The 26,351-nt window shown below is 53.2% G+C and overlaps 1 protein-coding gene across 1 annotated transcript in view; it reads left to right on the plus strand.

Moving 5' to 3' along the window:
* Window positions 1-23,446, plus strand: part of LOC119956733 (talin-2) — a 369,765-nt gene extending 346,319 nt beyond the window's left edge. Inside the window, exons 50-55 of the mRNA XM_038784070.1 lie at window positions 3,076-3,200; window positions 4,618-4,743; window positions 4,835-4,897; window positions 11,767-11,949; window positions 18,168-18,293; window positions 21,739-23,446. Of these exons, the coding sequence (XP_038639998.1) occupies window positions 3,076-3,200; window positions 4,618-4,743; window positions 4,835-4,897; window positions 11,767-11,949; window positions 18,168-18,293; window positions 21,739-21,867 (752 nt within the window). The 3' untranslated portion in view covers window positions 21,868-23,446. The remainder of the gene's footprint in view (window positions 1-3,075; window positions 3,201-4,617; window positions 4,744-4,834; window positions 4,898-11,766; window positions 11,950-18,167; window positions 18,294-21,738) is intronic.
* Window positions 23,447-26,351: the final 2,905 nt, after the last annotated feature.

The raw sequence follows: 26,351 nt of genomic DNA on the forward strand, positions 1-26,351 counted from the left end.
ACAAAACCACTTCTCGTTTTTCTAAACTCTAATGGGCACAGGCCTAACCTGCTCAGCATTCCCTCACAAAACAACCCCCTTTATCCCCGGGATCGGTCAAGTGAACCTTCTCTGAACCGCTTCCAATGCAAAAATATATTGAAGTAAAGAGACCCAAAACTGTACACTGTCCTCCAGATGTGGTTTCCCCAATTCCCTTTACAGTTAGCCTTGCAGACCACAAAGCTACAAACAAACAAGAGTCTGCACCAACTCTCCAAACGAGCATCATGACTTAGTGCTTTTCCCAGGACCCCTGCACATTGTTTCTATTCAAATAATTATCTGTTGTCCGCCTCGATTGAACCTGCCTCCACCACACTGCCAAGCTGCCCCACCCTGACCCCCAACCACTCGCTGTGTGAAAAACGTTTTTGTCACATCACATTTGCTTCTTTTGCAAATCACCTTAAATCTGTGCCCCTCGATCTCGCTCCTTTTACGAACTCCCTTGCAATAAAGGCCAGTATTTCATGGGGCCGCCTTAATTACTTTCTGTATGCAAGCTAACGTTTTATGATTCGTGTACAAGGCCTCCCAGATCCCTCTGTAATGCAGCAGTCGCTAAATAACATGATGAATGGCGGCGCTGGCTCGAAGGGCCAATAGGCCGCCTCCTGCTCCCAGCTTCTATGTATCTATTCTGCTTTTTTATTCTTCCTGCCAAAGTGGACAACCTCACATTTTCCCACATTATACACAATCCGTCAATTACCCACTCACGTAACCTATCTGTATCCTTTTTGCAGACTCTGTATCCTCCCCACAACTTACTTTTATCTCTGGATTATCAATAAATTTGGTTACAACACAGTCAGCCCCTTCATCCAAGTGGTATATAGATCATGAATAGCTCCAGCACTGATTCCTGTGGCACTCCACCAGTTGCAATTTGCCAACCTCCAAATGATCCATTGACCCCGAATCTATTTCCAGCTAGTTAGCTCTCTGTCCTAAACATGCCTGTTTAATCTCATACCTATATCCTTGTTCTGATAGATTCAGTCTATGCTGTCTCCGGGCAGATTCACACCATCAACAAGGCCCACGTTTCCCTTTTGGGATCAGGTAGTGTAATCCTGTTCACCCCGGCCTACAATGGCGGGAAGCTAAAATAAATTTGCCTTTCTGCACTTGTGTTCTTATAGAATTACTTAATCAATTGAAACCTGGCACATTTGAATTAGCAGTGATTTTTTTCTTCCACATTTCAAAATGGCTTCCAATCAAACGCAAAACCCGTGATTCATGTTTGGCCTATAAATTGGCCCGTGTTTTATGATGGTCTTTTTCAAGGCTTCACAGGTTGGCGGAGTACGCTGCGATCTGAGGTAGTCCCCCTCACCCTGGTTGCAGTGATCTTTCAGAGGCTCGGTGCAGACCCGATGGGTCGAATGGCCTCCTTCTGCACTTGGGGGAAGTTATGGTTCTGTGGCCGGCCAGCACCTGTGGAATGAAACCGAGTTAATGTTTTGGATTGCTCTGATGCACTGTTGTAGTAAATCTCCTCCTCGCCTCCACATCCTTACTAAAGTGTGTTGCCCAAAATTGAACACTTTTTTTTTTAAGTATCCATTTTACGGGATTACTGGCTAGGACAGTACTTAATGCCCATCCCTAACTATCCCTTTGAGAAGGTGGGGGTGAGCCGCCGCCTTGCAACACTGCAGTCCAGGTGATGTAGGTACACCCACTGTGCTGTTAGGGAGGGGGGGGCCAGGATTCTGACCCTGCGACAGTGAAGGAACAGCCGATATATTTTCCAGTCGGGATGGTGAGTGACTCGGAGGTGGTGTTCCCAGGTATCTGCTGTCGTTGTCCTTCTCGAACGTAGCGATCATGGTATTGCATCTGAGGCCCAACCAATGGTTAGTAAAGGTTGTACACATTTCCTTCCTATTATATATCTCCATTTATAAAACCCAACCATCAGAACATCATTCCCACAGAACTTGTTGCTGCCCTCTGCTGGCGTCAACAGACAAATCAGCCCTCAATGCTAAGTTTGATTTAATATATCTGTATTTAACTCACTCAAGACTTTAGTTACGTGCTTATTTTAACAGTTACGTACGTTTTAAGATCCACAACTTGAACTCCAGATGCTACCCAATAGAGAGAACTTGGCCAGGCAGGCTGTGGAGGGTGTGCACTTCTCCGAGTTGCCAAACTCCGAGTCTTGTCTTGCAGATGTTGGTCCCAGAGTTATCGCTGCTGAACTATCGGAAGTCCCTACGTTTTGTACGGTTATAGTTCTTATAGTTCATTCATATAAACACTCCTGCAGCACTTAGAACATGGCAGAAGGAGGCCATTCGGCCCATTGAGTCTGCACCCGACTCACCCAAGCCCTCACTTCCACCCTATCCCCGTAACCCAATAACCCCCCCCCCCCCCTAACCTTTTTGGTGACAAAGGGCAATTTATCATGGCCACCTAACCTGTACGTCTTTAGACTGATGGGGGAAACTGGAGCACCCAGAGGAAACCCACGCAGACTCCGCGCTGACAGTGACCCAGCGGGGAATCGAACCTGGGACCCTGGCGCTGTGATGCCACAGTGCTAACCACGTGTGCTACCATGCTGCCCTAATTCGTCTTTAAGAGAACCTTGCTTTCGTTGTGTCAGAACCAAGCGTTATCGGTGAAAAGTCCAGTTGTAAGTCACCGTTCTGTCTGTTCCCACAAAAGTGAGCTGCAGTTTTCACACGGACCAGCCTTGTTGGTCTCTTTAACCATCATGCCTCAGGGCACAATGTCAGCCATTTTCCCACTTGGCAAATTCTTTTCCACTGCGTGTATTTCAGCCATTACATAGTCGGGGGATCTGCAGCCTCACCTTAAACAGTCCTTTGGTGTTTCCCAAGCTAATGTGGAAATTCCTTTCAGTGAAGCCAGGAGACTTGCCCAATCCTCGGCCAGTGTCCTAACCCCTGTTCCCCTCACCCTCTCTCCCTCCCTCCTACAACTCGATTTAATTTGCGAACGTGGCGAGTTCATCCAGGGAGCTCACGGGGCACATTTTGACTCCCCCAGGCACCGAATGGGTGGATCCCGAAGACCCGACCGTCATCGCGGAGGCCGAGCTGCTGGGAGCCGCCGCGTCCATTGAGGCTGCCGCCAAGAAACTGGAGCAGCTGAAACCAAGAGCCAAGCCCAGGGTGAGTGAGACAGTGAGCAGCTCCGAGCCCAGCCCAGTGCTGTGTGCACAGGGCCCAGAGTGATCGAGCCCAGCCCAGTGCTGTGTGCACGGGGCCCAGGGCGAGTGAGACAGTGAGTGGCTCCGAGACCAGCCCAGTGCTGTGTGCACGGGGCCCAGGGTGATTGAGACAGTGAGTGGCTCCGAGCCCAGCCCAGTGCTGTGTGCACGGGGCCCAGAGTGATTGAGACAGTGAGTGGCTCCGAGCCCAGCCCAGTGCTGTGTGCACGGGGCCCAGAGTGATCGAGACCAGCCCAGTGCTGTGTGCACAGGGCCCAGGGTGATTGAGACAGTGAGCAGCTCCGAGCCCAGCCCAGTGCTGTGTGCACGGGGCCCAGAGTGATCGAGCCCAGCCCAGTGCTGTGTACACGGGGCCCAGGGTGATTGAGACAGTGAGTGGCTCCGAGCCCAGCCCAGTGCTGTGTGCACGGGGCCCAGGGTGATTGAGACAGTGAGTGGCTCCGAGCCCAGCCCAGTGCTGTGTGCACGGTGCCCAGGGTGATTGAGACAGTGAGTGGCTCCGAGACCAGCCCAGTGCTGTGTGCACGGGGCCCAGGGTGATTGAGACAGTGAGTGGCTCCGAGCCCAGCCCAGTGCTGTGTGCACGGGGCCCAGAGTGATCGAGCCCAGCCCAGTGCTATCGAGCCCAGCCCAGTGCTGTGTGCACGGGGCCCAGAGTGGTCGAGCCCAGCCCAGTGCTGTGTGCACAGGGCAAGTGAGACAGTGAGTGGCTCTGAGCCCAGCCCAGCCCAGTGCTGTGTGCACAGTGCTCGTCGCCCTGATCCATCTAAACCTGCATAGCATAGTACCAGTGTCCAGACCACCCATGCTTCTAGTCGCTATATCGATCTCGGCTAGTCGTAAGCCATTGCTCTCCTCTTGGTCTGGGGGATTGGCCATGATCTATTGTCTTTTTGAAGTGGTTCCCAGCTGGATGTTTCCTGCAAGTCGCTGTGTGATATGTTTGATATATTAGGTTGTTACTCAAGTCAACTATATATCAAACATATTGCTATAGTGTCCTGCCCTGTCTCCTGGGTACAAAAAAATTGATCATGGGCTGAAGAGCTGATAGGAAGCAAAACAGTGTCGGATTAAGGGAGTTGATTCTGGAGCAGAAGAAAATCTAACGTAACTGGTTTCTGATTCGTACAAGCTCACTGTGTCGAGGCTCAGTTTAATTTTACAATAATTTACATAGGAATTAAGTGGCAGAATAACCGTTTCATATGGGCTAGCGTTTTACCTGTTTTTTGGGAGTTTTAAGATTTTTTTTGTTCTATACAAGAAGCTTTGTGAGATGCAAGGGGTGGTGTGCGTGGGCCTGGGGTATCCTGAACCATCCGTTCCCTTCAACAATGTCTTTACTTTCCCTGCAGCAAGCGGATGAGACACTTGACTTTGAGGAACAGATTCTGGAAGCTGCAAAATCGATTGCAGCTGCTACCAGCGCACTGGTCAAGTCTGCCTCGGCAGCCCAGCGAGAGCTCGTTGCCCAGGGAAAGGTAAGCAGGATAGAAAGGAATCGCAGCTGCATTTCACTGACTTGTTGCTGTCTCTGCCACTATTCTAATGGGCGTCTTTCTGTATCAACAGGTTGGCGCCATCCTTGCAAATGCGGTGGATGATGGACAGTGGTCTCAAGGTCTTATATCTGCAGTAAGTGTTCCTCCGGCGAGATTCTGGGTTGGGGGATTTAAACCCTTTGTATTGCTGCGCAAGGATGATTTCTAACCTGTCACTGATCTGATGTCAATCCGTTGATTGTTATAGACACCACCCGAGTTCCAGCTAACAGGAAAATCAGCCAGGTTCTGTGCAATCGATTCCCAATTCCAGTTTTAACGCAGTTTGAAATCTCCCCATTAATCTGCTCTTGTACACGAAGTAAGCTCGGTGTCTCTGTGTGTTACTCTGCAGAGTAAGCTCGGTGTCTCTGTGTGTTACTCTGCAGAGTAAGCTCGGTGTCTCTGTGTGTTACTCTGCAGAGTAAGCTCGGTGTCTCCGTGTGTTACTCTGCAGAGTAAGCTCGGTGTCTCCGTGTGTTACTCTGCAGAGTAAGCTCGGTGTCTCCATGTGTTACTCTGCAGCGTAAGCTCGGTGTCTCCGTGTGTTACTCTGCAGAGTAAGCTCGGTGTCTCCGTGTGTTACTCCGCAGAGTAAGCTCCGTGTGTTACTCTGCAGAGTAAGCTCCGTGTGTTACTCTGCAGAGTAAGCTCCGTGTGTTACTCTGCAGAGTAAGCTCCGTGTGTTACTCTGCAGAGTAAGCTCCGTGTGTTACTCTGCAGAGTAAGCTCCGTGTGTTACTCTGCAGAGTAAGCTCCGTGTGTTACTCTGCAGAGTAAGCTCCGTGTGTTACTCTGCAGAGTAAGCTCCGTGTGTTACTCTGCAGAGTAAGCTCCGTGTGTTACTCTGCAGAGTAAGCTCCGTGTGTTACTCTGCAGAGTAAGCTCCGTGTGTTACTCCGCAGAGTAAGCTCCGTGTGTTACTCCGCAGAGTAAGCTCCGTGTGTTACTCCGCAGAGTAAGCTCCGTGTGTTACTCCGCAGAGTAAGCTCCGTGTGTTACTCCGCAGAGTAAGCTCCGTGTGTTACTCCGCAGAGTAAGCTCCGTGTGTTACTCTGCAGAGTAAGCTCCGTGTGTTACTCTGCAGAGTAAGCTCCGTGTGTTACTCTGCAGAGTAAGCTCCGTGTGTTACTCTGCAGAGTAAGCTCCGTGTGTTACTCTGCAGAGTAAGCTCCGTGTGTTACTCTGCAGAGTAAGCTCCGTGTGTTACTCTGCAGAGTAAGCTCCGTGTGTTACTCTGCAGAGTAAGCTCCGTGTGTTACTCTGCAGAGTAAGCTCCGTGTGTTACTCTGCAGAGTAAGCTCCGTGTGTTACTCTGCAGAGTAAGCTCCGTGTGTTACTCTGGCAGAGTAAGCTCCGTGTGTTACTCTGCAGAGTAAGCTCCGTGTGTTACTCTGGCAGAGTAAGCTCCGTGTGTTACTTGCAGAGTAAGCTCCGTGTGTTACTCTGCAGAGTAAGCTCCGTGTGTTACTCTGCAGAGTAAGCTCCGTGTGTTACTCTGCAGAGTAAGCTCCGTGTGTTACTCTGCAGAGTAAGCTCCGTGTGTTACTCTGCAGAGTAAGCTCCGTGTGTTACTCTGCAGAGTAAGCTCCGTGTGTTACTCTGCAGAGTAAGCTCCGTGTGTTACTCTGCAGAGTAAGCTCCGTGTGTTACTCTGCAGAGTAAGCTCCGTGTGTTACTCTGCAGAGTAAGCTCCGTGTGTTACCCTGCAGAGTAAGCTCAGTGTCTCCCTCTGCAGGGTAAGTTCATTACTCAGTGTTACTCTGCAGAGTAAGCTTGGTGTCTCCGTGTGTTACTCTGCAGAGTAAGCTCGGTGTGTTACCCTGCAGAGTAAGCTCGGTGTGTTACCCTGCAGAGTAAGCTCGGTGTGTTACCCTGCAGAGTAAGCTCGGTGTGTTACCCTGCAGAGTAAGCTCGGTGTGTTACCCTGCAGAGTAAGCTCGGTGTGTTACTCTGTAGAGTAAGCTCAGTGTCTCCCTCTGCATGGTAAGTTCATTACTCAGTGTTACTCTGCAGAGTAAGCTTGGTGTCTCTGTGTGTTACTCTGCAGAGTAAGTTTGGTGTCTCCGTGTGTTACTCTGCAGAGTAAGTTTGGTGTCTCCGTGTGTTACTCTGCAGAGTAAGTTTGGTGTCTCCGTGTGTTACTCTGCAGAGTAAGTTTGGTGTCTCCGTGTGTTTACTCTGCAGAGTAAGTTTGGTGTCTCCGTGTGTTACTCTGCAGAGTAAGTTTGGTGTCTCCGTGTGTTACTCTGCAGAGTAAGTTTGGTGTCTCCGTGTGTTACTCTGCAGAGTAAGTTTGGTGTCTCCGTGTGTTACTCTGCAGAGTAAGTTTGGTGTCTCCGTGTGTTACTCTGCAGAGTAAGTTTGGTGTCTCCGTGTGTTACTCTGCAGAGTAAGTTTGGTGTCTCCGTGTGTTACTCTGCAGAGTAAGTTTGGTGTCTCCGTGTGTTACTCTGCAGAGTAAGTTTGGTGTCTCCGTGTGTTACTCTGCAGAGTAAGTTTGGTGTCTCTGTGTGTTACTCTGCAGAGTAAGCTCAGTGTCTCCCTCTGCAGGGTAAGTTCATTACTCAGTGTTACTCCGCAGAGTAAGCTCGTGCCATGGACATCCATACAAAAAACAGCACCTCCGACAGTACCACTCCCCCTCGGTATTGCACTGAGGGTGTGAGCCTGGGGTTTGTGCTCCAGCCTCGGGAGTGGGACTTGAACGCACGGCCTTTGGATCTCGAGGGGACTGCGCTATGGACTGAACCAGGACTGGTCACGATGTACTGTGTGGGCTTGCTGGCTATTCCACTGTATTAATCCAGATTGGTAACCTACCACGAGAGCAATCCGGTTTTAGCTGGAAGGCTGTTTGATGCACATTTACCTCTATTTTGGGGGACACAATTTGGAAAAGTGATGGAGTAAATATCAGTTCAACGGTCTTAAACTGAGCAATGTAGAGAGGTTAGTCAGATCCAGTCAGCTCTTTGCTTCGAGGCTATCACTGCGATGCAAGCCCTGGTCCCACACACAGCTCATTCTCTCTCTCCCCCTCCCTCTCTCTCCCCCCCTCTCTCTCCCCCCTCTCTCCCCCCCTCTCTCCCCCCCCCTCTCCCCCCCTCTCTCCCCCCCCCCCTCTCCCCCCCTCTCTCTCCCCCCCCTCTCCTCCCCCCTCTCTCTCCCCCCCTCCTCTCTCTCCCCCCCTCTCCTCCCCCCCTCTCTCTCCCCCCTATCTCTCCCCCCCCCTCCTCTCTCCCCCCTATCTCTCCCCCCCCTCTCTCTCCCCCCTATCTCTCCCCCCCCTCTCTCTCTCCCCCTATCTCTCCCCCCCCCTCTCTCTCCCCCCTCTCTCTCCCCCCCTCTCTCTCCCCCCTCTCTCTCCCCCCTCTCTCTCCCCCCTCTCTCTCCCCCCTCTCTCTCCCCCCTCTCTCTCCCCCCTCTCTCTCCCCCTCTCTCCCCCCTCTCTCTCCCCCCTCTCTCCCCCCCCTCTCTCACCCCTCTCTCTCTCCCCCCTCTCTCCCCCCTCTCTCTCCCCCCCTCTCTCTCCCCCCCTCCTTCCTCCCCCCCTCTCTCTCCCCCCCTCTCTCTCCCCCCCCCTCTCCTCCCCCCTCCTCTCTCCCCCCTATCTCTCCCCCCCCTCTCTCTCCCCCCTATCTCTCCCCCCCCCTCTCTCTCCCCCCCTATCTCTCCCCCCCCTCTCTCTCCCCCCTCTCTCTCCCCCCCTCTCTCCCCCCTCGCTCATCCCCCCTCTCTCTCTCCCCCCTCCTCTCCCCCCTCCTCTCCCCCCCTCTCTCCCCCCCTCTCTCTCCCCCCCTCTCTCCCCCTCTCTCTCCCCCCCTCTCTCGCCCCCCTCTCTCTCTCCCCCCCTCTCTCTCTCCCCCCCTCTCTCTCCCCCCCGCTCTCTCTCCCCCCCTCTCTCTCTCCCCCCCCTCTCTCTCCCCCCCCTCTCTCTCCCCCCCTCTGCTCTCTCCCCCCTCTCTCGCCCCCCCTCTCTCTCCCCCCCCTCTCTCGCCCCCCTCTCTCTCCCCCTCTCTCTCCCCCCTCTCTCTCACCCCCTCTCTCTCACCCCCTCTCTCTCACCCTCTCTCTCCCCCCCCTCTCTCCCCCTCTCTCGCCCCCCTCTCTCTCCCCCTCTCTCTCCCCCTCTCTCATCTCCCCCCCCTCTCTCCCCCCCCCTCTCCCCCCCCCTCTCTCCCGCCCCTCTCCTCCTCCTCTCCTCGCCCCCTCTCGCATCCCCCCCCTCTCTCTCCCCCCCGCTCTCCCCCTCTCTCCCCCCCTCTCTCTCCCCCCCCTCTCTCCCCCCCGCTCCCCCCCCTCTCTCCCACCCCCTCTCTCCCCCCCTCTCTCCCCCCCCTCTCTCCCCCCCCCCTCTCCCCCCCCTCTCCCCCCCCTCTCTCCCCCCCCTCTCTCCCCCCCCCTCTCCCCCCCCCTCTCCCCCCCCCTCTCCCCCCCTCTCTCCCCCCTCTCCCCCCCTCTCTCTCCCCCCCCCTCTCCTCTCCCCCCCCTCTCTCTCCCCCCCTCTTCTCTCTCTCCCCCCCCTCTCTATCCCCCCTCTCATCCCCCTCTTCTCCCTCCCTCTTCTCCTCCCTCTTCTCCCTCCCTCTTCTCCCTCCCTCTTCTCCCCCCCTCTTCTCCCCCCCCCTCTTCTCCCCCCCCTCGTCTCTCCCCCCCCTCTTCTCCCCCCCCTCTGTCTCCCCCCCCCCCTCTCTCCCCCCCTCTGTCTCCCCCCCTCTGTCTCCCCCCCTCTGTCTCCCCCCCTCTGTCTCCCCCCCTCTTCTCTCCCCCCCCTCTGTCTCCCCCCTCTTCTCCTCCCCCCCCTTCTCCCCCCCCCTTCCCCCCCCTTCCCCCCCCTTCCCCCCCCCCCATTCTCCCCCTCTTCTCCCCCCTCTTCTCCCCCCTCTTCTCCCCCCCCTCTTCTCCTCCCCCCCTCTTCTCCCCCCCTCTTCTCCCCCCCTCTTCTCCCCCCCCTCTCTCCCCCCCCTCTTCTCCCCCCCTCTTCTCCCCCCCCTCTTCTCCCCCCCTCTTCTCTCCCCCCCCTCTTCTCCCCCCCTCTTCTCGCCCCCCCCTCTTCTCCCCCCCTCTGTCTCTCCCCCCCTCTTCTCCCCCCCTCTTCTCCCCCCCCTCTTCTCCCCCCCTCTCTCTCCCCCCCCTCTCTCTCCCCCCCTCTCTCCTCTCTCTCTCACCCCCTCTCTCTCACCCCTCTCTCTCACCCCTCCTCTCTCACCCCTCTCTCTCCCACCCTCTCTCTCCCCCTCTCTCCCCCCCCTCTCTCCCCCCCCCCCTCTCCCCCCCTCTCCCCCCCTCTCTCTCCCCCTCTCTCTCCCCTCTCTCTCCCCCCTCTCTCTCTCCCCCTCTCTCTCCCCCCCTCTCTCCCCCCCTCTCTCTGCCCCCCCTCTCTCCCCCCCCTCTCTCCCCCCCCCCTCTTCCCCCCCCTCTCTCCCCCCCCGCTCTCCCCCCCCCCTCTCCCCCCTCTCCCCCCCTCAGCTCCCCCCCTCTCTCTCCCCCCTCTCTCCCCCCCTCCTCTCTCCCCCCTCTCTCCCCCTCTTCCCCCCCCCTTCTCCCTCCCTCTTCTCCCCCTCTCCCCCCCCCCTTCTCTCCTCCCTCTTCTCCCTCCCTCTTCTCCCCCCCTCTTCTCCCCCCCTCTTCTCCCCCCCCTCTTCTCCCCCCCTCTTCTCCCCCCCTCTTCTCCCCCCCTCTTCTCCCCCCCTCTTCTCCCCCCTCTTCTCCCCCCCTCTTCGCCCCCTCCCTCTTCTCCCCCCCCCTCTTGTCCCCCCCTCTTCTCCCCCCCTCTTCTCCCCCCTCTTCTCCCCCCCCCTCTTCTCCCCCCCCTCTTCTCCCCCCCTCTTCTCCCCCTTCTCCCCCCCTCTTCTCTTCTCCCCCCCCTCTTCTCCCCCCCTCTTCTCCCCCCCCCTCTTCTCCCCCCCCTCTTCTTCCCCCCCCCCTCTTCCCCCCCTCTCTCTCTCTTCTCCCCCCCCTCTTCTCCCCCTCTTCTCCCCCCCTCTTCTCCCCCCCCCTCTTCTTCCCCCCCCTCTTCTCCCCCCCTCTTCTCCCCCCCTCTTCTCCCCCCCTCTTCTCCCCCCCTCTTCTCCCCCCCTCTTCTCCCCCCTCTTCTCCCCCCTCTTCTCTCCCCTCCTCTTCTCCCCCCCCTCTTCTCCCCCCCCCTCTCCCCCCCTCTTCTCCCCCCCCCTCCCCCCCCCTCTTCTCCCCCCCTCTCTCCCCCCCCCTCGTCTCCCCCCCTCGTCTCCCCCCCTCGTCTCCCCCCCTCGTCTCCCCCCCCTCGTCTCCCCCCCTCGTCTCCCCCCCCCCTCGTCTCCCCCCCCTCTTCCCCCCCCGTCTTCTCCCCCCCCTCTTCTCCCCCCCCTCTTCTCCCCCCCCTCTTCTCCCCCCCCCTCCTTCTCCCCCCCCCTCTTCTCTCCCCCCCCTCTTCTCCCCCCCCTCTTCTCCCCCCCTCTTCCCCCCCCCTCTTCTCCCCCCTCTTCTCCCCCTCTTCTTCCCCCCTCTTCTTCCCCACACTCTTCTTCCCCACACTCTTCTTCCCCACACTCTTTCTCCCCCCCTCTCTCTCTCCTTCCCCCCTCTTCTCACCCTCTCTCACTCTCCGTCTCTCTCTCTCTCTCCCCTCTCTCTCTCCCTCCGCCCCTTTCTCGATCTCCCTCCGCCCCTTTCTCTCTCCCCTCCCTCTCTCCCTCCGCCCCTTTCTCTCTCTCTCCCTCCATCCCTCTCTCTCTCCCTCCGCCCCTTTCTCTCTCTCCCTCCATCCCTCTCTCTCCCCTCTCTCTCTCCCTCCGCCCCTTTCTCTCTCTCCTCTCTCTCCCTCCGCCCCTTTCTCTCTCTCCTCTCTCTCTCTCCCTCCGCCCCTTTCTCTCTCTCCCCTCTCTCTCTCCCTCCGCCCCTTTCTCTCTCTCCCTCCATCCCTCTCTCTCCCCTCTCTCCCTCCGCCCCTTTCTCTCTCTCTCTCTCCCTCTCTCTCTCTAGGCCAGGATGGTCGCAGCTGCAACAAGCAACTTGTGTGAGGCAGCGAACGCGTCTGTTCAAGGACAAGCCAGTGAGGAGAAGCTCATTTCCTCGGCCAAGCAAGTGGCCGCCTCGACAGCGCAGCTTTTGGTGGCGTGTAAAGTGAAGGCCGACACCGACTCTGAGGCCATGCGGAGGCTTCAGGTACAGGACATCCCTCCAGCTCCCTGGGCAGCTTTAAGCCCAATCGGTCCTGGTGCTCAAAACCCGAAGCAATGCTTCATTCTGAATGAACCTCACCCTCGGCAGCGAATGTCACCCGGCCAATCCCCTTCTGCCTTTCCAAATTGAGACTTTTCCAGATATGGAGAGAAACTAAACATTTGGAGTTTAAATTCAGTGAAAAAGTTCTCACACTTCAACAGCTATTTAATTTGCTGCAATCTTCACACATGGAGGTTCGGACCCGATTTTGAGGAACCTTGTTCAGTCCTTGGCACCACACCTTAGGAAAGAGATGTTGGGCAGTAACTACCCTTTGCCTTCTGTGACCCAGCCAGTTCTGTATCCATCTTACCACCTCACCTCTGATCCTGTGTAACTTCACCTTTTGTACCAGTCTGCCATGAGACACCTTGTTAAAGGCTTTACTGAAGTCCATGTAAACAACATCTACCACCCTCCCTTCATCAATCATCTTTGTCACCTCCTCAAAAAACTCGATCAAGTTACTGAGGCACGACCTCCCTTTCACAAAACCATGCTGTCTATCGCTAATTAGTCCATTTGTTTCCAAATGGGTATAAATCCTGTCGCTGAGAATTCTCTCCAATAATTTACCGACTATCGACGTGAGTCTCACCGGCCTATAGTTTCCTGGATTATTCCTGCTATCTTTCTTAAACACTTTAGCTATTCTCCAGTCCTCTGGGATCTCCCCTGTAGCCAATGAGGATACAAAGATAGATAGATAGAGAAATACAGCACAGAACAGGCCCTTCGGCCCACGATGTTACGCCAAACTTTTGTCCTAGATTAATCATAGAATTTTGGACAATTTTTCATGGCCAATCCACCCAACCCGCACATCTTTGGATTGTGGGAGGAAACCGGAGCACCCGGAGGAAACCCACGCAGTCACGGGGAGGATGTGCAGACCCCACACAGACAGTGACCCAAGTCGAAATCGAACTTGGGACCCTGGAGCTGTGAAGCAATTGTGTTATCCACAATGCTACCGTGCTGCCCTTAAGAAGTTAACCTACACTCCATTATTCTACCCTAATCCATGTGCCTATCCAATAGCCGCTTGAAGGTCCCTAACGTTTCCGACTCAACTACTTCCACAGGCAGTGCATTCCATGCCCCCACTACTCTCTGGGTAAAGAACCTACCTCTGACATCCCCTCTATATCTTCCACCATTTATCTTAAATTTATGTCCCCTTGTAATGGTGTGTTCCACCCGGGGAAAAAGTCTCTGACTGTCTACTCTATCTATTCCCCTAATCATCTTATAAACCTCTATCAAGTCGCCCCTCATCCTTCTCCGTTCTAATGAGAAAAGGCTGAGCACCCTCAACCTTTCCTCGTATGACCTACTCTCCATTCCAGGCAACATCCTGGTAAATCTCCTTTGCACCTTTTCCAAAGCTTCCACATCCTTCCTAAAATGAGGCGACCAGAACTGCACACAGTACTCCATATGTGGCCTGACCAAGGTTTTGTACAGCTGCATCATCACCTCCCGGCTCTTAAATTCAATCCCACTGCTAATGAACGCTAGCACACCGTAGGCCTTCTTCACAGCTCTATCCACTTGAGTGGCAACTTTCAAAGATCTATGAACATAGACCCCAAGATCTCTCTGCTCCTCCACATTGCCAAGAACCCTACCGTTAACCCTGTATTCCGCATTCATATTTGTCCTTCCAAAATGGACAACCTCACACTTGTCAGGGTTAAACTCCATCTGCCACTTCTCAGCCCAGCTCTGCATTCTATCTATGTCTCTTTGAAGCCGACAACAGCCCTCCTCACGATCCACAACTCCACCAATCTTCGCATCATCTGCAAATTTACTGACCCACCCTTCAACTCCCTCATCCAAGTAGTTAATGAAAATCACAAACAGCAGAGGACCCAGAACTGATCTTTGCGGTACACCACTGATAACTGGGCTCCAGGCTGAATATTTGCCATCCATCACCACTCTCTGTCTTCTATCGGTTAGCCAGTTTGTTATCCAACTGGCCAAATTTCGCACTATCCCATGCCTCCTTACTTTCTGCACAAGCCTACAATGGGGAACCTTATCAAATGCCTTACTAAAATCCATGTACACTACATCCACTGCTTTACCTTCATTCACCTGCTTGGTCACCTCCTCAAAGAAGTCAATAAGACTTCCCCTCACAAATCCGTGCTGACTATCCCTAATCAAGCAGTGCCTTTCCAGATGCTCAGAAATCCTATCCCTCAGTACCCTTTCCATTACTTTGCCTACCACCGAAGTAAGACTAACTGGCCTGTAATTCCCAGGGTTATCCCTATTCCCTTTTTTGAACAGGGGCACGACATTCGCCACTCTCTAATCCTCTGGTACCACCCCTGTTGACAGTGAGGACGAAAAGATCATTGCCAACGGCTCTGCAATTTCATTTCTTGCTTCCCATAGAATCCTTGGATATATCCCGTCAGGCCCGGGGGACTTGTCTATCCTCAAGTTTTTCAAAACGCGCAACACATCTTCCTTCCTGACAAGTATCTCCTCGAGCTTATCAGTCTGTTTCACACTGTCCTCTCCAACAATATGGCCCCTCTCGTTTGTAAATACTGAAGAAAAATACTTGTTCAAGACCTCTCCTATCTCTTCAGACTCAATACACAATCTCCCGCTACTGTCCTTAATCGGACCTACCCTCGCTCTAGTCATTCTCCTGTTTCTCACATATGTGTAAAAGGCCTTGGGGTTTTCCTTGATCCTACCTGCCAAAGATTTTTCATGCCCTCTCTTAGCTCTCCTAATCCCTTTCTTCAGTTCCCTCCTGGCTATCTTGTATCCCTCCAGCGCCCTGTCTGAACCTTGTTTCTTCAGCCTTACATAAGTCTCCTTCTTCCTCTTAACTAGACATTCAACCTCTCTTGTCAACCATGGTTCCCTCACTCGACCATCTCTTCCCTGCCTGACAGGGACATACATATCAAAGTACCTGTTCCTTGAACAAGTTCCACATTTCACTTGTGTCCTTCCCTGACAGCCTATGTTCCCAACTTCTGCACTTCAATTTTTGTCTGACAGCATTGTATTTACCCTTCCCTTCCCCCAATTATAAACCTTGCCCTGTTGCACGCACCTATCCCTCTCCATAACTAAAGTGAAAGTCACAGAATTGTGGTCACTACCTCCAAAATGCTCCCCCACTAACAAATCTATCACCTGCCCTGGTTCATTACCGAGTACTAAATCCAATATGGCCTCCCCTCTGGTCGGACAATCTGCATACTGTGTTAGAAAAGCTTCTTGGACACACTGCACAAACACTACCCCATCCAAACTATTTGATCTAAAGAGTTTCCACTCAATGTTTGGGAAGTTGAAGTCACCCATGACTACTACCCTGTGACTTCTGCACCTTTCCAAAATCTGTTTCCCAATCTGTTCCTCCACATCTCTGCTGCTATTGGGGGGCCGATAGAAAACTCCCAACAAGGTGACTGCTCCTTTCCTATTTCTGACTTCAACCCGTACTACCTCAGTAGGCAGATCCCCCTCGAACTGCCTTTCTGCAGCTGTTATACTATCTCTAATTAACAATGCCACCCCCCCCCCCCCCCCCTCCCCATTTTACCATCCTCCCTAATCTTGTTGAGACATCTATAATCAGGGACCTCCAACAACATTTCTGCCCCTCTTCTATCCAAGTTTCCGTGATGGCCACCACATCGTAGTCCCAAGTACCGATCCATGCCTTAAGTTCACCCACCTTATTCCTGATGCTTCTTGCATTAAAGTATACACACTTCAACCCATCTCCTTGCCTGCAAGTACTCTCCTTTGTCACTGTTACCTTCCCCACTGCCTCACTACACACTTTGGCGTCCTGAACATCGGCTACCTTAGTTGCTGGACTACAGATCCGGTTCCCATTCCCCAGCCAAATTAGTTTAAACCCTCCCGAAGAGTACTAGAAAACCTCCCACCCAGGATATTGGTGCCCCTCTGGTTCAGATGCAACCCGTCCTGCTTGTACAGGTCCCACCTTCCCCAGAATGCGCTCCAATTATCCAAATACCTGAAGCCCTCCCTCCTACATCATTCCTGCAACCACGTGTTCAACTGCACTCTCTCCCTATTCCTAGCCTCGCTATCACGTGGCACCGGCAACAAACCAGAGATGACAACTCTGTCTGTCCTGGCCTTTAACTTCCAGCCTAACTCCCTAAACTTGTTTATTACCTCCACACCCCTTTTCCTACCTACGTCGTTGGTACCAATGTGCACCACGACTTCTGGCTGCACCCCCTCCCCCTTCAGGATCCTGAAGAGACGTTCCGAGACATCCCTGGCCCTGGCACCCGGGAGGCAACATACCTTTCGGGAGTCTCGCTCGCGAGCACAGAATCTCCTATCTATTCCCCTAAGCATTGAGTCTCCCATCACTATTGCTTTTCTATGCTCCCCCTTCCCTTCTGAGCCCCAGAGCCAGACTCAGTGCCAGAGACCTGGCCGCTAGGGCCTTCCCCCGGTAGGTCATCCCCCCCCCAACAGCATCCAAAACGGTATACTTGTTTTGAAAGGGAACGGCCACGAGGGATCCCTGCACTGTCTGCCTGTTAGTTTTCTTTCCCCTGACTGTAACCCAGCTACTCTTTTCCCGTACCTTTGGTGTGGCTACCTCCCTGTAACTCTTCTCGATAACCCCGTCTGCCTCTCGGATGATCTGAAATTCATCCAGCTCCAGTACCTTAACACGGTCTCTTGAGGAGCTGGAGTTGGGTGCACTTCCCGCAGGTATAGTCAGCGGGGACACCAGTGGTATCCCTCACCACCCACATCCTACAGGAGGAGCATGCAACTGCCCTAGCCTCCATCCCCTCTTACTTTACAGAATTAGCTGCCCCGTGGACCAACTGGACCTCCGCCCTCCGACTCTGCTTCCAGTCAGCTGTACTCTAAACTCCTGGCTCCCTTCACGCTCTTTGATAAATATAGGAAATTAAATGTAAGGAGCACCTTACTCCCTCCTCACCTAACTCCCTCAGTCACCAAAATTTCACTGTAGCACTCAAATGCCACAAGCTCAGCACTCCCTCAGTCACCAAACTCTCACTGTAGCACTCAAATGCCACAAGTTCAGCACTCCCTCAGTCACCAAACTCTCACTGTAGCACTCAAATGCCACAAGCTCAGCACTCCCTCAGTCACCAAACTCTCACTGTAGCACTCAAATGCCACAAGCTCAGCACTCCAGTGCAAACAAAGTCTGCACTGTAACTAGCTCCTATTTATGCTGTGACTCTAGCCTCTGAAAACTGGCCTAATGCAATTAACTAATTAACAAGCTCCAACTGCAAGTAAGTCCAAGTAGAACCTTGTTTAAAGCTGATTCAAAATTCACCTTCTTATGGACCAAACAGCAACTTTTAAGTTAATTAACTAAATAAAAGAAATACTAGACTTTAAATAAAAATGAACCCTTATACTCCCTCAGTCACCAAACTCTCACTGTAGCACTCAAATGCCACAAGCTCAGCACTCCAGTGCAAACTCAAGGCCCCAGCAATTTCCTCCCTTGCTTCCCTCAGTATTCTGGGGTAAATCCCATCTGGCCCAGGAGACTTGATATCTTTTGAAAGGCCCAATACCTCCTCCTTTTCGATGTTAACATGACCCAGGCTATCCACACACCCTACCCAAGAATCATCTTCCACAAAGTCCCTTTCTTTGGTGAACACTGATGCAAAGTACTCATTTCCTCTGCCTCAACACCGTCAATCCTTTCCCTGGCCACCCTCGTGCTTTTTACATATGAATAAAAAGCTTTGGGATTCACCTTAATCTTACTTGCCAAGGACTTTTCATGACCCCCTCCTGGCCCACCTAATTTCCTGCTTCAGTATCTTCCTACTTTCTTTATACTCCAAGAATTTTGACTGTTCCCACCCTTCTAAACCGTACAAAAGCCTCCTTTTTGACGATAATCCTTGTTATCCAAGGCTCCCTAATCTTCCCATATTTATCCTTCATTCTCTCAGGAACGTGACTTTCCTGAATTCTAACCAACTGTCGCTTGAAAGACTCCCACGTGTCCGATGTTGATTTATTCTCCAGCAGCTGCACCCAATCCAATTTCGGTAACTCCGAGTCGTCTGGCGACGGTAATTCCGAGACAGTCTGCCAATATTTTGTTTGTTTTCCAGACTGCAGGGAATGCTGTGAAACGAGCGTCGGACAATCTGGTGAGAGCAGCTCAGAAGGCCGCATTCAACAAACCGGATGAGGAAAACATTGTTGTGAAAACGCGATTTGTTGGAGGAATTGCTCAGGTTTGTACTGAAGTTGTCGGATGTAATGTTGACCCCGAACACTTGTAAAAGCTGTGAGTGTTGTGTTCGCCTCTCGCCCCTGCGCTCGCCTCTCGCCCCTGCGCTCGCCTCTCGCCCCTGCGCTCGCCTCTCGCCCCTGCGCTCGCCTCTCGCCCCTGCGCTCGCCTCTCGCCCCTGCGCTCGCCTCTCGCCCCTGCGCTCGCCTCTCGCCCCTGCGCTCGCCTCTCGCCCCTGCGCTCGCCTCTCGCCCCTGCGCTCGCCTCTCGCCCCTGCGCTCGCCTCTCGCCCCTGCGCTCGCCTCTCGCCCCTGCGCTCGCCGCTCGCCCCTGCGCTCGCCGCTCGCCCCTGCGCTCGCCGCTCGCCCCTGCGCTCGCGGCTCGCCCCTGCGCTCGCCGCTCGCCCCTGCTCTCAGCCTCTCGCCCCTGCGCTCGCCTCTCGCCCCTGCGCTCGCCGCTCGCCCCTGCGCTCGCCTCTCGCCCCTGCGCTCGCCTCTCGCCCCTGCGCTCGCCTCTCGCCCCTGCGCTCGCCTCTCGCCCCTGCGCTCGCCTCTCGCCCCTGCCCTCGCCTCTCGCCCCTGCGCTCGCCTCTCGCCCCTGCGCTCGCCTCTCGCCCCTGCGCTCGCCTCTCGCCCCTGCGCTCGCCGCTCGCCCCTGCGCTCGCCGCTCGCCCCTGCGCTCGCCGCTCGCCCCTGCGCTCGCCGCTCGCCCCTGCGCTCGCCGCTCGCCCCTGCGCTCGCCTCTCGCCCCTGCGCTCGCCTCTCGCCCCTGCGCTCGCCGCTCGCCCCTGCGCTCGCCTCTCGCCCCTGCGCTCGCCTCTCGCCCCTGCGCTCGCCTCTCGCCCCTGCGCTCGCCTCTCGCCCCTGCGCTCGCCTCTCGCCCCTGCGCTCGCCTCTCGCCCCTGCGCTCGCCTCTCGCCCTGCGCTCGCCTCTCGCCCCTGCGCTCGCCTCTCGCCCCTGCGCTCGCCTCTCGCCCCTGCGCTCGCCTCTCGCCCCTGCGCTCGCCTCTCGCCCCTGCGCTCGCCTCTCGCCCCTGCGCTCGCCTCTCGCCCCTGCGCTCGCCTCTCGCCCCTGCGCTCGCCTCTCGCCCCTGCGCTCGCCTCTCGCCCCTGCGCTCGCCTCTCGCCCCTGCGGTCGCCTCTCGCCCCTGCGCTCGCCTCTCGCCCCTGCGCTCGCCTCTCGCCCCTGCGCTCGCCTCTCGCCCCTGCGCTCGCCTCTCGCCCCTGCGCTCGCCTCTCGCCCCTGCGCTCGCCTCTCGCCCCTGCGCTCGCCTCTCGCCCCTGCGCTCGCCTCTCGCCCCTGCGCTCGCCTCTCGCCCCTGCCCTCGCCTCTCGCCCCTGCCCTCGCCTCTCGCCCCTGCGCTCGCCTCTCGCCCCTGCGCTCGCCCCTCGCCCCTGCGCTCGCCTCTCGCCCCTGCGCTCGCCCCTCGCCCCTGCCCTCGCCCCTCGCCCCTGCGCTCGCCTCTCGCCCCTGCGCTCGCCCCTCGCCCCTGCGCTCACTGAGACCTGCATTGGCTCAATCCGACAACACCACCTCGATTTTAAAATCATCATCCTTGTTTTCAAATCTGTCCATGGTCTCGCCCCTCCCTATCTCTGTAAACTCCCTCAGCTCCATGACCCTCCCAGACTGCGCTCATCTAATTCTGGCCTCTTGAATATCCTCAACTTGAATCATTGGCTGTGCCTTCAGCTGCCTGAGTGTTAATCTCTGTAGTTCCCTCTCTAAACCTCCCTGCCTCTCTACCTTGTTTAAGACACTCTCTTTAAAACTCTGTGACCAACTGTCTGCCCTTTTGTCCTCCAGCAGCTTGGTGTGTGTTAAAGGCACTCGTTATCCAAATGTCTCTTAATATTGATCATGTGCATAAAACTAGGTTTCTACTGGACACAATGGGCTTTGAGGACTGCAGAGGAAGCAAGGTGGCGCAGTGGTTATCACTGCTGCCTCGGGTGACACGGTGATGCAGTGATTAACTCTGCTGCCTCACGGCGCCAAGGACCTGGGTTCGATCCTGGCCCCGGGTCACTGTCCGTGTCTCCATGGGTCTCACCCCCGCAACCCAAAAAGACGGGCAGGGCCGGTGGATTGGCCACACTAAATTGCCCCTTAATTGTAAAAAAAAAAAATAATTGGGCAATCTACATTTTTATTTAAAAGGAAAGATTTGAGGACTGTGACCATTGATTGTTTCCATCCGATTGTTCAGCTGTCTGTGCTGCACCTTATTAGACTGTTAGCCCCTCTGACATTGACTGACCTGTTCCTGACTTCCACTCGCGCTTCACTCGAGCTCAGTTGACCTGCAGGATCTGAAGCTAATTTGTTTTCCTAATCTTGAATCCCGGCCATGCATTTCGCTTGCTTCTGATGTGAGGGGGGGATCCGGAATTTGCAATGGAGTGACACAATGGCTCCCGTCCCTGTTCCCTGAGAATGAAAGGGTGTTAGATTTCCGGAACAATTTGTGAGCACCCACTTGATTGTGAACAAAGTTTCCTTGGGAACCTGGAGCCAAGGGAAGATTCCAGGAATGTGCAGCCTCTTTCATGTCATGATTTCCTGTAAACTTTTGATGCTTTGAGCCACGTTTCTGAACGGTTTCACCAATTTATCAATTTAATGTCTGTACAGATATTTAAAGTAATGATTTAAAGATGTAAGTCACACCAGTTCATCCCAACCCCATTTCCTAAACATCATATACAATCATAGACGAACCATAGAATCCCAACAGTGTCGAAGGAGGCCATTCAGCCCATCGAGTCTGCACCAACCCTCTGAAAGAGTACCCTATCTAGGCCCACTCATCTTGCCTTTTCCCTGTAACCTTGCTCATTTTTTCTTATCAGATAGCAATCCAATTCCCTTTTGAACACTTTGATCGAATCTGCCCTCTCCACCCTCTTGGTTCCCCCTTTGAGGGGGGAGAGATTAGCCCCTCTAGAGCTGACTGGAGGTGATTTAACCTTAGGGTCACCACACCTCAGGCGAGGGGACAAGGTTTAGAAGTTATTCATGAATAACCTCAGCCGGTCCAGGAATTGAACCCACGCTGTCGGCCTCTCACCGCATCACGAACCAGCCGCCAAGCCAACTGAGCTAAAGTGGCCCCTAATTCAGGCCTCTTGACTATCTACAATTTTGCTAGTTTCCACCCTTGGCCTTTAGCGACCTGAGCCATAAATTCTGGGATTTTCCTCACTGCCTCTGTCTCTTTCCTTGCCCTATTAAGACACTCCTGAAAACCCTCGCCCTGACCCAGCGTCTAGTCAAACCCACCCTAACACCTCCTGACGCGGTTCTGCACCAGGTTGTGTTTGACAGCACTCCCATGGCGCACCTGGGGGACAATGTTGCTCCGTTCGCGCCGCGATGCGAATACAAGGCGCGGGTGAACCTGTCCTTTCACAGTGGAATTCCATTGACTTCCTTTGGCTCTTGTTCAGATCATTGCAGCGCAGGAGGAGATGCTGAGGAAGGAGAAGGAGCTGGAAGAAGCTCGCAAGAAGCTAGCGCAGATCCGCCAGCAACAGTACAAATTTTTGCCGTCAGAACTACGAGAAGATGAAAGCTAATCCACTCCCCACCCCCTCTACCCCACCGGACGTTTTTAAACCAAACGGGTTCTGCATCAAACAGATCTCCAGTCCATTCAAAAATCGGAGCTCCTTCCGATTGGAAAGCTGATTGTTTTGTACACCGCGGAAGCGGAACTTGGATTTATCCAATTATAGATCGTAGTCCAGAATATGTTAGTTTAGTTTGGCTTCCTGTACTCCCAAGGCTTGCATGCACTAAATACATATCAGGGGAAGTTTACAAAGATTTAATAGGGCCAGACCATAAGAAATGCCTGCTGTGCGGCAAGGAGAAGTTCACAAGCAGAGTTGTAGGATCGGAGTCTGTGCTGCTAGGTTAATGTAGGAAGGTGGGACCGATCGCGAGGATGTGCCCTGAATTGAGAGTGAGGGGAGGCTGTCGGCTGGGCAGAGGAGAGCTCGTTCCTGCTTCGAGACCGAGCGAATGCAGAACGACAGTATCATCTCCTCTCAGATGTACACCAACCCACCTAAAAACTGTGTAACCTTCCCCGGGATTGTCCTGTGTTCTGTGGGGTTGGGTTATGATCAATTCACTCACCGTTGCCCTGTCACCTGTTTCTGAAGAGGTTTGAATTTGGCAAGCAGCTGAACTTTTTTTTAAATGAACAAAAAAACCATCTTGTGTTTACAAACCTGACTGCTTAGTAAAGCTAAATATCAACACAGTGTGAAAGACAATATTAAAGGGTGCGAGGAAATGTCAGAGGGGACCTTGCCTTTAGTTTCCAAGTACTTGTAATATTTTCTGCTGATGGATGCCCCCCCTAGTGTACCTCTTCATAGATTCATCTGTTGATCATATTTTGCCATATTAGCTGCACAGTTGCTTTTGGCATTTGTGTTTAAATTTGCCTTTGTATTGGCTGCATTATTCTGCCTTTGCTGGTCACACTTCAACCACTAAACGACACCCAGCTCCAACGCCTGCCTGACGTGTCTATTTAAGTAGCGTTCCCAAAGTCTTAACCCCCAAAGGAAATGGCTGCTTCTAAACAGCAACCCCTCCCCACCCCCTGAATTACCTTGTATGGTTTTCATTTTGACTTTTACCTCCAGTGCTCTGAAACAGATTCCCCTCCCCTCTCCTTCTGGAAACTGCATTCCACAGGCCTGCGTCAGGATGCATTGTAACTCTCGGCACCACAGACTTTCCTCTTACAGCCAGGCTCTTGGTGCTGTTTGTCCAGAAGAAGTATTGGAAAGACCCTGATGGAGAAACAGCCATCTGTTCTGTCAAACCACTGAGAAATCTGAATTTAAACAAAAAATGAAATGGATTTTAATGTACTGAAGTTATGCAAGTAAGATTGGCCTTCCTATTTGAATTGTTTTTAAGATGGTCTGTTTAAAATGGAGGAGATGCACATGCAAAATAGATTGTTGGTTTTTGTGAGCTCCCATTGGCTTGCCTGACTTCCTATGACCCAAAGTTTAAATGAAGTGTCACATAAACCTGCCATGACAGGATGTATTACTGTATGTAACATAAACTGCTAATTTATCAGCCACAAAAAATATTTTTTGTATTCACAAATAAAAGGTTTCAAAGGAAGCTGGACGCCTCACAGGGTTTTCTGCAAGTTTGTACTGAATTTAAAATAATCTTTTTTGGTGTCACGAGTAGACCTACATTAACGCTGCAATGAAGTTACTGTGAAAAGCCCCTAGTCACCACATTCCGGCGCCTGTTCAGGTTCACAGGGAGAATTCAGAATGTCCAATTCACCGAACAGCACGTCTTTCAGGACTTGTGGGAGGAAACCGGAGCACCCGGAGGAAACCCACGCAGACACGGGGAGAATGTGCAGACTCTGCACAGACAGTGACCCAAGCCGGGAATCGAACCTTGGACCACGGCGCTGTGAAGCAACAGTGCTAACCAGGAGGGCTCCCCAGGATCAGTTCCAGGGGTTACTGCGTTAGCTGCAGCTCATTGTACACTCTGCTGTGCCGAGTGCCATTCTCCCATCACCCCAACGCTACATGGACTTCCAATCTGCCAATGCCTCCATTTTTAAAAAAAACTCTCATCCTTGTTCTCAAATCCCTCCCCCTCTCTGTAATCTCCTCCTGCTATGCAAATCTCCACAATCTGTGCATTCCTCTAATTCTGGCCTCTTGACCATATTAATTGCTCTATCACGAATAGCTGTGCCTTCAACTCTGAAATTCTGCATCTGATTATACAAACTAACGCACTCCCTGGAATTTAGATGGTTAAGACGTGATCTGATCGATGTTTTCAGGATATTAAGGGGATCAGATAAGGGAGAGACAAACAAATTCTGCAGCTTTGGGGAGTCTAAGACTAGGGAGCAGAATCTAAAAATTAGAGTGAAATTAGAAGTCACTTCTGTACGCGGGTCTGTCCCTCAAATCCAGCTATGCACAAAATCAGAAAGCCAGACATTTTGAAATGATACACTGCTCCAATTTCAGGGTCAGGTCTGGTTTCGGGCCTGCTATTGTTTCAGGGTCGGGTCTGGTTTCGGGCCTGCTCGAGTTTCAGGGTCAGGTCTGGTTTCGGGCCTGCTCTAGTTTCAGGGTCGGGTCTGGTTTCGGGCCTGCTATTGTTTCAGGGTCAGGTCTGGTTTCGGGCCTGCTCTAGTTTCAGGGTCTGGTCTCGTTTTGGGCCTGCTCTAGTTTCAGGGTCTGGTCTCGTTTCGGGCCTGCTCTAGTTTCAGGATTGGGTCTGGTTTTGGGGCCTGCTCTAGTTTTATGGCCTGTGATTATTGATTATCCTCCTGTTCAGTTTTTTCATGGTCCGCTTCCTTCACCCGAGTAACATAGGTATAAAGAGCAGAAGTCGGCAATTCAGCCCCTCGAGCCTGTTCCACCATCCAATCAGATCATGGCCGATCTCTTCCTGGTCTCAAATCTACCTCCCCACCTGTTGCCCATATCCCATTAACCTGTTTTTTTTTAAATCAGAAATATATCTATCTCCTCTTTGAAACCATTTAATGATTCAGATTCCAGCACATTAGGCAGCGAGTTCCACAGATTCACCATCCTCTGCGAGAAGTAGTTCCTCCTCATCTCAGTTCTAAATCTACCGCATCTCACCCTCTCTCTGTGACCTCTCGTTCTAGATTGCCCCACAAGGGGAAACATTTGTCTCTGTTAACTTTGTCAATCCCATTTAGTATTGTTATGGGCCAGGGTTTAGAAAACTCCAAATTATATCATGGAGTTCACCTGACCTATGACTTTTAATAGATTTTGGTTATGGGGTCCACTCTCCAGGTCTGATGCAACAGAGACCATAAGTATTTTAAAAACAAAACAATGTTTATTCTATGAACCCAGTTAACATTTTATAAACACGTAGTAAACATAGAACAGTACAGCACAGAACAGGCCCTTCGGCCCTCGATGTTGTGCCGAGCAATGATCACCCCACTCAAACCCACGTATCCACTCTATACCCGTAACCCAACAACCCCCCCTTAACCTTACTTTTTTTTTTAGGACACTATGGGCAATTTAGCATGGCCAATCCACCTAACCCGCACATCTTTGGACTGTGGGAGGAAACCGGAGCACCCGGAGGAAACCCACGCACACACGGGGAGGACGTGCAGACTCCACACAGACAGTGACCCAGCTGGGAATCGAACCTGGGACCCTGGAGCTGTGAAGCGATTGTGCTATCCACAAGGCTACCGTGCTGCCCAAAACATCTTATCAAATACCAACACACGTAACCCCATAGGTACAATACTCTATAGGTAACCCTTAATACCTTTCCTAGCAACATCCATATGCTAAACCCTTTTTAACAAAGACAGCAAGTTTAAATTCTCTACAGAAACAGCTATAGCTATTACTTTGAAATCATCAAGTGAGCTGAAGACATTCTTTAGCTTGTAGAAAGAGAGATCATTACACATCTGTTGGCTTTGAACACAGCTCTCCAACTCTGAAAACAAAAACAGCCACAAAGCAGCTATGCAGCTCAAAACAAAAGTGAAAGACAGCCCAGCTCCACCCACACTCTGACATCACTGCAGCTATTTGGTAAACACCCATTTCTTAAAGGTACATCCACCTGACAATATTTTATACACCTCCATTGGATCCCCTCTCATCCTTCTAAACTCCAGCGCGTATAAACCATCTCCTCAGATGACAACCCTTTCATCCCCGGAATAAATCTGGTGAACACGTCTGTTGTGTTCAGATCGTGTCCCGCTCAGAAAGCAGAGCTTTGTGTTCCTGTTGTGGAGCTGAATCATTCTCCCAGTCACCCGGGGGAATTTTTTATTTGGGCTTTCCTTGTCCTTGGTCCTTCGCAACCAGGCATCGATCAGATATGGACCTTTAGATGGTGAATGCGATGTGGGTTTGCCAGCCCCATGGGTCGCTGCCAGCATCTGCAACACTGCTGATGGCAGTGGGAGGGTGAGCGGGCAATTGGGACAGGGGCCCCAGCAGACAGGAGAACCTACTCTCAG

This window comes from Scyliorhinus canicula, chromosome 24, assembly GCF_902713615.1.
Source record: "Scyliorhinus canicula chromosome 24, sScyCan1.1, whole genome shotgun sequence".
In the NCBI taxonomy this organism is placed as follows: Eukaryota; Metazoa; Chordata; class Chondrichthyes; order Carcharhiniformes; family Scyliorhinidae; genus Scyliorhinus; species Scyliorhinus canicula.